We start from the raw sequence: 11,709 nt of genomic DNA, 5'->3' as shown, positions 1-11,709 counted from the left end.
TACTCGCTTGCACGAAAAGCCCTCGGCGTATTGCCTCTCAGATGTTCTTTCCTAATTTCTGTTTCCCAACCCCAAAAATGATCTTTTTTCGTTTGAGTATAAAAACCGATCAACAAATTTTCCCAGTATTATCCAACCCATCCCATACCTAATTCTACAGACTTTCCCGAGCCAAGTCACCTTGCATTTCAAGCTTTCGGAGTAAATTAATAAACTAATTTAGTGTAGAATATTCTCACAGCACCATGGAAGGAAATAAGCATATAGTATTGAAAGCAAGATGATGCATCTCATCCTTGATTAACCGATTTACACCAAGGAAACCTTTTGATTACACAATTGTAGCGCCATTGCTAATACTGCAATTATCTCGCATTCCTTTTATATTGTTGTACCTGTTTCTGTGTGTATACTGTTTCATAATTGCATAACATCTATGCTTATAATAGGCCTGTAATGGAATGTCTCTGAATGTCATAGACTGTTATGTCCAGTAGGGGGCATAAGATTACTATAATAGTGTCGCAAAGCGTATCATAACACTATATACCCTCTGTCCTTGGTGTCTAACTATCCCATATAGGCTACTGATTTAAGAAACTGAAGATGATGCATAAAAACATTATCAATTTGACATATGCCGTGCATTGTATGCACAATCTTGCACTGCAGATATTGTCTGCACAAGTCTTTACACCATGTCACTTAAACCTCTTGCATTTTCATGCATTTATTTCATGCATTTTCATCTTCATATGTTGTTGCACGGCTGGACTCTCACCTACAGCACAGCTGCAACCGACTGCATGCCACAATGCACTGCATGAACGCCCATAGTGATAGAATGCTTTTAGAGTAAATGTATATGTATGATCTGCTGTCTGTTGTATGTCCTGCACTGTCCCCTTCTGCTAACTGAGGTCCTGTTGTCCCTGTATGTCTGCCAGTATGTACTAATGTCACTATGTGAGTTGGCATTATGCTCCTGTACCAATGTCACCGAGACAAATTGTCATACATTTAATGTCCTTTGCAAAGATTCAGATTCTGAATTCAAATTCTTTATAATTAGTGCTGGAGCCTCATCATCCATTATACAATAAGCAGTGAAAAAGAACTAGTACAAATCACATGAAAACAGGGTTTCTGGTGTTTTATTTAATGTATTTGTCAATTGTACAGTATTGTTTAAGTTATTCATGGACATGCATGCAAAAATCTGCCCTCTCAACAAAGTCTCATGTGAAACCAGCACAAGACATCTATTGTACTCTACTACAGTCTCTAATGAACTGCTAGGCCAACAAAACAATATTTTTTACATATCTGCGAACTTGAGACACTTTCACATGAAAGTCACATAACTTTTGCTTAACCATTTCACTTTCATTTCTATGGTTCTGCAAGTAGATGCAACATTGGTCACAATGGGCCACAATCTTTCTCTCAGTCTGTCCAGTATGATGCGGCAAGAACAGTTAGGCCTACAACTTCACCCATGAATTTCACCTTTAATGCAAATAAAATGTGTATTTTGCAGCTACCATTAAAACATTAGGTATTTCCTTTGAAAATATACAAATGGTGTCATTTTTTCACAAAAAGTAGTAAAATGTGGGCATTTTTTTCATTAGAATATGATGAATCATATAACCTCCTTAAATAAAATATGCTCTTACACCAAAGCATTACAAAGAGAAAAGCACAAATTATACGTGTCAGAGCTGTAATAATACAAAATACAAAATGGAGGATTCAATCCCCTTGTTTTCAGACATTTTTCATTACAGAAAACATGACTGCTGTGGCAACTGTGTTCAAAGTGCATTCTACATCTATTCAAGAATTTTTTTTTTTAAGAAACATACAATTATATAACAAAATGATTGTGTACACAGGCTGGCATCTGAAATGTGATGGATATGCCACTCTTACTCTAAACAGTCAGATTTACTACACATTTTGAAAAAAAAAAAAATAATTAAATGGTTTTGTGAATTCAACAAATGACACAGAACGTATTCTAATATTTGAAGCAGGACAAACAAGGGGTGTCACTCATTCTTTGCGATAGCACCGCTGTCACAAATGTAGCTCAGGATGCCAGCTGCCAGCCAATGTTTATTTATGAACACACACATGCACAGGGTAGTTATACTTCGATTTATGTGTAACGTGGGTGTGTTATACTTTATAATTATCCTTTGATTTAAACAATACCTTTGGTTCAGATACCGGAAATGAATAGCGCAGGAAAAAATACTTTGAACAATTTTGAGGATTCCCTTTATTTCAGTTGAAAGAGGAGTGATCAGTAAGCAAGTGCCTTTGAGTTGGGGGTGGAAGCGTCAGAAAGTGCTGAATTCATAAGACTGTTTACTCTTGATTAAAAAAATGTGACGATTCCTGCAACAAGTCATTTCTTTTTGTAACATCACAACCTCACCAGTGAATAACGAACCCTATGGCTTTGATATTATGAGAAAAAAAAAAAAAAAAAAAAAAAAACGATATAACAATTTGAACCAGTAGATAAATTTGTATTTTTGGGATTTATAGCTTAGTATATTTCAACTGCAGACATCCTCAGTAATATTGAACAGTGACGGTCTGTGGACTTAAGGGTCCTCGATGTCCAGGAAATCCTTTTTGGGTGGCGCCGCCCCTCTGTACCAGGCACAAGAGCCGTCACTCCTCTTGATACAAGCAAAGTGTTTGGCCTGTGGTCCACTGATGCTCTTCTCAATCACCCAGTCCGTCCACAGGCACTCCTCTGGGGTGCTGATCATGCAGGGGATGGAGGTGCAGCGAGTGATCTGAGGAATCGGAGAAGAGCCCGAGATTAGTGATCGAACTCAGAGTTAAGAGATTCTTTTCCACCTATAACACTGCTATGCTGCACTTCTGACTCTCCTTCCACTTTATAGACACACGCCCGACTTTCTTACCTTGCAATCGCAGCCCATTTCATAGCGCTGAGTCAGGCTCTTCTTCTGGGTGGCGCTCATGGCCTCCCAGGACTCGATGAAGTCACACAGTGTGACGTGCATTGTCCCGTCAGCCTCCAGTTTGCCTGCGGTGGAGAGGGCCAGTGGGTCAGTGTGCAAATGCAGCAGAGGCAATGAGATAATATCGGCATTCGATTATCTAATCTGTATAGCGCACGCGATTGAGTTGTGATGTCGTCACGGCTGTACCTGTGAAAAGATACTCCTTCTTGCCGTTGGTCTCCAGAGTCACTCCGCACACGGCAGAGGAGGGAGCGGTGTAGATGGCCTCCACATCCTGGTCAGGACCTTTGAACATCTAGCAGTTCACACAGAAAGAGAAAATAATCAATCATACAGATTCACAGGGCGCTGAAGCTTACCCAGACCTGAATCTGAATATTTCAACATGAGAATTAAAACAGCTTTAGAAGATTTACCTTGATCTGCTTGATGTCATACTTGATTCGTTTGATTGGATTGCCATAGACGTCGTTGCCAGCGTCAACCTCTTGTCCTCCAACTACCTTTGCCCGGATAACTGAAAAAGAAGACCCACAAATGAATTTGTTTGATTCGAGGACAAACTTTTAGAATCACAAATCTCTGTCACATTAAGAGCTAAAGCGGATCCGTGTCTGTCTGTATCTGATCTGAGCCCTGCCCAGGTTTGGCGTGCCTGGCTTGGCCACAATGCATTGCTGTGGCTTGGATTTGAACAGTTTGCAGGTGCCAGGTGCTGGGAAGGCCGAGGCACATGAGTGTTTCATCAGCTGCAATCAGGGAGAGGAATGTACGCCGCCTGCTCCCAGGATCCTGAGCCGACACAGGAGGAAGCCAGTCAGCAATCTTTGAAAAAGCTGAACTAGAACGCTCCCCTTGCCCCCAGGCCTCTCTGCCGGCCTGCCTCTCTGTCTGGGGAGAGGTGCTGACATGCAAATCAACCTCTCTCTCTCTCTTTCTCGCGCAGCCCTTCCCCTCCTCTCCTCTCCTCTCTGGCACTCTTAGCTTCAGCTTCAAGATTCAGAGAGGTTTGGATGAAAAAAAAAAAAAAAACAACAGTTCAAGTGGAAAAATATTATCAGAGCCATGCGGATGAGCTTTGGAGCTTCGGTAAGGCCAAATACTGTCTACTCAACATAAAATATGACTCATGCATTTCACAAACACTGGCCCCTTTCTTGTGAATTCAAATGTTGAAATATCGGCCATATATGTCATATCCAACTGTCTATGGAAGCTACAGTGGTTACATTAGGATAATTTATAAAATAAACAATAATCCAAATAATCCCCTACTTCTACACTACTACTGGTGAAATAGGTTTACAACATCGCATTCAAAATCAAGCTTTTAACTACAGAAGGAGACAAGCGACAGAGCTAATGTTAACCAGATGTTCTCTCTGCCCTCCTAGCTCAGTCCTCCACTTTCCCAAGGTGGCAGCTACTGACTGGCTTCCTTACCAAATAAGATCAGTCTTTTCATTTGCTTTTTATATGACCGAGGTATGAAGCTGTGAGCCATATGTGCCCTAACTCGATGACAATAGAGGCTTAGAGAACATCTCCTTTTAAGGGTCTAAAGAGTCAACCGTTAACAGAAGGAAAACAGGGAGAAGGGGGAAAAAAGGAGCGTGCGCACACAGATTTGGGACAGAGCGAGAGTGATGGAGTGATGAGGATGGCTGCACTCTGCAGGCAGGGGAACAGAGGGGAGAACTGACAGGAATAGCAATCGCACTGCAGTGGTCAAACTACCCCCGACCGTGTCCTGTGCGTACAGGGCGGAGATACACCTTCAAAGCAACAGTATTGAGCAGTCGAAAACGTACAAGTTGACGGGAGGAAGAGGAGGCAGAGAGCAGAACAGAGAGAGGGGATTTAATCCGGAGCCAGGAAAAAGTGCAAAACACTGTGTTGTCCAAGGCTGCATGCTTTTCTGTGTGCTGCGGAGCTGCTGTGACGCGGCAGCCATACTGACTCTGATGTACAAACATGCTCACTTGTACATAGATATACAGGCATATGCAAATACACAGACACACACACACAGGCTGACACCACAGGATAGTGCATATTAGGCATAGACACACACACACACACACACACACACACAAACCAAGGTCATCAAAGACAGCGTTTGGAATCACAAACTGCATTCGGCCATCGTTCACAACAAACAAGACACACATAAACAGCACACACACGTCTCCAGACGCTCTGAGACACACAGTGTTATAGTGTCGCTGCTGCAGGGAGAATGAAGTGGGGAGAAACTGTCCAACTCCTCTGGTTACAAGGAGGATTGGTGGTAATCCCCTTTCCCTGAGTGTGCAGAATCACACACAGCTCACTTCTCTTCTGCCCTACTGTTGTAAAGTAGGTCAGGTGAAAAGATCCATATTTATAGTACATGCACACACACACACACACACACTATATGGCTAGTGAAAGAAGAAAAAAATGAATTTGACCACCTTCAATAGAAATGCTATACAAAATGACTTCTGATGCATCCCAAGAGTCCTGCTAATCTAATCTAATCGGAACTGAGATGGGATCCATATTACATGCATACACACACATACACACAGCTGACTGGTTCTATGTCAAAACATGTCATAAAGCAGTGTAAAATATTATATTTTTTCCAGGTTTAATACATTCCAAGCCCTTCAAATTGTATTCAGCAAGCTAAAAGAGGGATCACAGACAAAATGAAATAACCAGGTAGACATAAAGGTCACATTATAGTTGTTGTGAGGAAAAACTGTGACTTAAAGATTTTTTCCCCCCCTTTCACTGTTTTGTGGAACCCTGCATGGGATCTGCAGTAAAATAGTGGTTGCAGCTATTTTTCCAACTTCCAAGTTTTCATTTGTAACCGGAGAGAGCTAAATGACTCATCCTATAACTTTCCCACACCATGATGCCACTGAAGCACTCGCTGTTCCTGTTCAACTAGGGAGAGGTAAAACTAAAGAGAGTCAATTTAGTGATTATGGTGTGCGTGTGTGTGTGTGTGTGTGTGTGTGTGTGTGTGTTACTCCATCAGTTGAAGTAATTTAGAAACGTGACTTAACATTTGGTACCGATATATACCTAATTCTCATATAAACAATGGTATTTACTGGAAAGGCTTGACCAAAGACTATGAAAAACACAAGTTTCAAAGAACTGGGAACTAAGTGAACCATCTAATTTTCGAGTTACACAAACAATAAACACAATATTTTGGGTGTAGTAATATGGTCATGACAGTGCTTTAAAAACAAAGAGAATATGGGAAGAAAGCACATGCTTGTCATGTAATTGCAGGGCCTGTACACCCATTTTCCTCTCTGAAAAGCCACACGGTGGTCATGCTTTGAATGAGAAAAAGCAAACTACAAATTCAAACTGATTCCTGTGCTGCCTCTCTCCAGAGATAGTCAATCCATCATTATCTTTTTGTTTATCCTCAATAATGTGATTTAATGCTGCCTGAAACCCTCTGCCATGGACCCATCAGTGCCTGGATATGCTTGTAGTTTGCCTTTCTAGCACTGTTTAAAAACATCCCTTTCAGCATTTATTTTAGCACTGTAATGTTTTCCCTTACACGTATTTAAAGGCTTTCACCACAGGTGAGTTGCTCTACATATAAGTGCTAGCTAAGTGCAAAATGTAATGTTAGTATGGCTGTCTTTTCATTTCAGTGAGCACATAAATTGAAGCTGCTGGACAGTCCAACTGGTGAACATCAGCCCCCACAGCAGAACAGCAGTCCTACCGATCGATGCAACACGTAATCACCAGAGATGCTGGAGTTCAAAGCAGCCGTTATGAGAGCTTGCACACATTCAATTTGGCTCAAAGGAGGCCGATCTGGTTTTAATATCTGCTCTGTTTACACAGCTTGCAGGGCTGTCTTTATACCGGAAATCAGGCTAGAGCCAGCCTTCTTTTCAAGCTCCCAAATGGTTTGCCCTCCTTCTTCACAAAGCCACACAGGTACACAGCACTCCAACTACGCATCACCAAATAAACAGCGGATGCATAACGAGCGCAGCATATGACCGGCATTCCACTGCCTCAAGCCAGAGACCCAAGGGAGGGATTTCAATTTATGAGGAAAGATATATTTTTTGGTTTCTGCTCCATCTTTTCTTGTGATAGAGTGTTCTGTTTTTACAAGATAAATACGATTTACTATAATGTGTACAAGTGGAGCTGAACTGGTATTTAACTTGTTTGTTCACTAGAATAAAGAGAGAGCCGAGCCTTAGAGGCCCTAGCAAAGTGAGGCCATAGAGGTCACACTGGTTAACTAGAGGCAGAGGTTGAAAGTACCTAGTTAAAACTACCATAGTTATTGACTTGAGTAGGTTTTTAGATTAATGCTTATTTTATGCTACTTTACTAACACTTAGTCTGTACTTTTACCTCCATTTTAGATTTGTAAGTACTTGTTTTTACTTAAATAAGTTTTATTTTAGACATGTGAGTAGTGAGATCTACAGTAACAAAGCCATTCTAGACTTTCCCTCCCATACAGGATACTACAGCTTGATATGAAGTAAAAAGGATAATCTCCCCAAACGTTGGGCTGCAACTGACCCATGAAATTATTAACGATGACCATGCAAATCAAGTTTTTTGTGTGTAAGATTTTCATTCACTTGAGCCTGCAATCTCAATTTCATTGATTTTTACTTCTTTTTAGTGAGCTATTCTTGTACATTTTCCACACACTCTGACTCAAGTATAATGTAACTTAAGTAATAGTTTCACTTCCGTAAAACTTTTGTAAAGTATGCAAAATATGTGCGAGTCAGTGTGTGAGTAAAGGAAATCTGGAGAAAAACATCAACTACAGCGAAACTGATAAAGATAGACTATGTGTTACGCTATGTGAGAGTGCTTTCCACATAGTAAACCACAAGCTTCTGTTCAAAAAGAAATGACTAAACTGCAGTTGTTTGGCTCCTGCCTGTCAGTTAGGGACCAGAAAGTTGATTTTAACAGTGAATTGTCTGACTACTAAATTCACAAGGGTTCCTCAAGGCAGTGTCTTGGGACATCTATTGTTTTTACTGTGCAACAATCACATGAAAATCATATGCTCATTTAATTTATTTTACTACAAATGATTTTGCCTTGTTATTATCACTCAAGATATACTAGGCTATTTATGTACAGCACAGATGTTTGTGTGTCAAGTTGACCAAGATTAGTAATTGATTGATGTCATTTTAACACCTTGGTCATACTGAATCCATTTTATTTTGTTCACCAAGTATGAGCAAAGCCTCAGGACTAAAGGTGGAGCGAGGAGCTCACATCATCACAGCTAAATCTTCAGTTCAGTTCTTGAGTTGTACTGTTAATAACAGTTTGGGAGAGTTAGAGTGGCGATGAAGGTTCCTGATAAGGTTAAATACAGAACAACATTGTAGTCAAGAAGGATAATCTCCTTGACCAAGGACTGCCTCGGGTTATTAGAATAGAGGCTGGGGAAACGTCATTTTGATTATGCTGGTTTATCTTGGGAGGGTCTATCCATGGTGCTGAAGAAGAAGCTCCAGGTGTCTCAGCAAACTGGTCATGCTCATGTTAGGACTTAGGACTCAGGCACCGTGTGGGTAGGAGTCACTTTGAGGAGCTCAGCTGACTACCCATTTAGGTCAGAGTAGCTCAATTTAGGTTTCACATGATCCACAGGATTGTCAACAATAAAGCCTCCCCTCTACCTGACCGAATGATTCACTCAAGCTGAACACGGTTACAACCACCATACCAGATCTAAACAGCTCCTCTTTACACTCTGGAGCAGGGGAAATGACCAAGATGACACCAGTCAGGCCCTTAATGCGATCACCTTTAAGAAGAAGAAATTGGCTCATTGTGTCCAAGTGAGCTGTGTTTCATCTTCTGTTTGCTATTTGGTGTTAAGGTGTGGTTAACTGAAAATATACATAATGGATTTTGTCAATATTCATTCATCATAATGTAATGATTGTTTGTCAATGTTTTTAAGACCAAGGACTGCAATGGAAATAAGTCTTTCACTTCTTGTGTTATGCTTGATAATTCTCAGATGTGTGTAAACTCTGAAAATGTATTTTAAAAAGTCATTCACTAAACTAAACTGAACTAAACCCTTGGATATACAGTACAATTGCTTAATAACAGCAAATAAATGGTCTATTGGAACATTCATCTATTAGAATTTTGTGTTTACTGCAAGTTATTGCAATGAATATGAATTTAAATTTGAATTTGTCTGGATCTTTGAGAACATGTGCCACAGACTTTGCTCTGGTTGTCCAAATGCTACACCATGCTCTCTATCATCTCTCAGTTTCACTATGATTAAAAATACTCCTCTTAGACATTGTTATATAGGCCAATATCAGATACATTTGTTGTTATTCCATGCCATCTTAGTAAATCTCTAAGCTTCTTAACCTCACAAAGTTTGAGGAATGCCAACTTTAAAATTGGGCTATCTCAGTGAAACTGGTTAAGAAAGTGCCAAAAATCAGATTTTCCTTTACAGTAAACGCTGCAGCAGGATGGTGTGGTTTCTTCTTCCTCCAGAGCCATGGAACCCAATGGTAAAGAGAAACCTTTGAATAAGTCAGCTTCTGTATACATACCACACACTCAGCCAGCTCACAACCAAGAAAAAAGACCCTCAGCAAACCCCAATTTAAATAGCTAAACAAGCCGGTCACTGTTGGGATTCTCGTTAGCATAAGGCCTACAACAAGCAGTGTTTTGTAATGGGTCAAATAAGCGGGAAACTATCCGCATGGCCTTTGAAAAGGGGTAAAATCAAATCCCATTCACTTTGAGGAACTGCACAGTAAAGCTCTCAGCCATTGATCATACCAAGATGATCTACTATATCATCTCTCCATCCTCTGTAGATGATGAAGTGTCACTGCTGTAGTGGTGACATTGCAGCAGGACCAACTTCCTGGTTTGCTCAAGGGGATGAGGGGAAACACTGCAATTTCTGTCATTTTTTTGTTTGTTTTGTTTTTGTGCAACTATGAAATTCCCTGAATGAAAGTTAATAAACATACCATCATAGTGGGGGTCCAATAGGTTTAGAGATACACTGCTGAAAAGATGAAGAGCAGAAGTTTGAAGAGTGATAGATAAGGAACATGACCCCTCTAATCAGCCCATGTTGTTTTCAATCTCGTCATTTCAGGCACTGATTTGGCAAGAATGGTTACCAGATTTGATGCATGTAGGGGGAATCCCTTATGAAAGAGATGTATAATCATTTTAGAAGGACAAATATCAACACAAAACAAACAAAAAATCCACAAAAACTCTACCAGAGAAAATCCTATTCCATAGGAGATAAAAAAATAAATAAATAGCCTACATTAAGGTCACTATAAACTCACTATTGAGTAGCACAGACAGACTGTAAGTCCCTCTAGGAATATTACAGGAATTTTACAGTGATTAGAGACAGGGGAGAGGGGAAGGAAAGGGAAAGAGAGATTGGCAAAGAGAGAAAATTCCGTTTAAATTGATTCCACTCCATCCACTTCCTCCTGTAATTCTAAACACAAGAGGATACGACAAGTTTGTAGAGTTTCCCCCCCTTGTGTCTATAAATCGACCCGCAGAATACAGGCCATTCAAACCAATAATGTAAACAGGACGACGCTAAGTAGAAATATGTGGTGGGCTAAAACCTGGAGTCAGAATCAATCATTCCAATCAATTAACTGACTTACCGACGTCTGCGTTGCAAAACGCCTGCTGGGGATGCGCAGGGGAGCAGCTGCAGGCTTCTGCGATTTCTTCCACTCGCCACAGGAACAGGATGGCCAGGGTGACAAAACAACTGCTCACCGTCCAAGTCATTTTTAGAAAACTATGCTGTTATAATCTACAGATCTAAAAAAAAAATATATATATATATATATATATATATATGTATATATATAACAATAAAGAATGTGCAGTCCAGCAAAGCCTACAGGATATGAACAAAAAAAGAACGTCCTCAGTTTCAGATTAGTAAAAGACGGTCCACTTGTCAGAGTATGAGACGCACAACGCACGAGACTGTGTTCATTCCTGTTGAAGACTGCACCCAGGCACCCGGACACCTCCTGGAAATCTGTTTTCCACTACCGTCAGGAGCTGCCGCCTTTTATTATCGCAGGCTGGCTGCGAGCTCCTCCCCCTCCCTCCTCAGCCAGTAAGCGGAGCACTGTGTGGGTCAGGGGCTCCCGAACTTTTCATGTCAAGGTCCCCCCAAATAGATAAGCATCAGGCCCCCCCCCCCCCCCCCCCCCCCACCACCACCACCACCCTCCCACACCCCCCACCCCTCCTCCTTCCCAATCTGAGGAGAGTGTAGCTATATGACATGATTTGTGTCAGAGGCGGACAACTGTTAATGCTGTAAATGCGGAGATTACAGCGATGAGAGTGAAACCTCTGACCCTACAGTCACTCCTATGACATTATCTACCAACTATTAGTCATTTTACCCTGGAACCCAATCAGAGACACCTGCTTTGTCACTTTGGGAACCTCTGCTAGAAATGAATGAGATTTGTAGTAGCCTACCACCACACACACACACACACACACACACACACACACACAGTCACTTCCCATACTGCTACATGAGTTGAAAAATAAAAAACATCATGGTAACAAGGCAAGAGACCTTCAAAATCAATAGGCAGCTGTCCTT

The 11,709-nt window shown here is 41.0% G+C and overlaps 1 protein-coding gene across 1 annotated transcript; it reads right to left on the bottom strand.

Moving 5' to 3' along the window:
* Positions 1–1,137: 1,137 nt before the first annotated feature.
* Positions 1,138–11,118, bottom strand: LOC139930920 (metalloproteinase inhibitor 2-like). Its single transcript, XM_071924252.2, has 5 exons — positions 10,736–11,118; positions 3,428–3,528; positions 3,198–3,306; positions 2,949–3,073; positions 1,138–2,816 (listed from the first exon to the last, which is right to left on the bottom strand). The coding sequence occupies exons 1-5, from the start codon at positions 10,863–10,865 to the stop codon at positions 2,619–2,621; spliced, it is 663 nt and encodes a 220-aa protein (XP_071780353.1). The 5' UTR covers positions 10,866–11,118; the 3' UTR covers positions 1,138–2,618.
* Positions 11,119–11,709: the final 591 nt, after the last annotated feature.

This window comes from Centroberyx gerrardi, chromosome 7 (genome assembly GCF_048128805.1).
Source record: "Centroberyx gerrardi isolate f3 chromosome 7, fCenGer3.hap1.cur.20231027, whole genome shotgun sequence".
Lineage (NCBI taxonomy): Eukaryota > Metazoa > Chordata > Actinopteri > Beryciformes > Berycidae > Centroberyx > Centroberyx gerrardi.
Note: the sequence above shows the minus strand (reverse complement) of the source record. Positions and strands in the feature narration are given on the sequence as shown.

Bases quoted from the DNA above. Each gene is read 5' to 3' on its own strand.
- LOC139930920 (XM_071924252.2), bottom strand. From the start codon at position 10,865: ATGACTTGGACGGTGAGCAGTTGTTTTGTCACCCTGGCCATCCTGTTC. The intron at 3,529-10,735 runs GTAAGTCAGTTA...CTTCTTTTTCAG, and splicing joins GTTTTGCAACGCAGACGTCG to TTATCCGGGCAAAGGTAGTT. The intron at 3,307-3,427 runs GTAAATCTTCTA...GTGAACTGCTAG, and splicing joins ATGACATCAAGCAGATCAAG to ATGTTCAAAGGTCCTGACCA.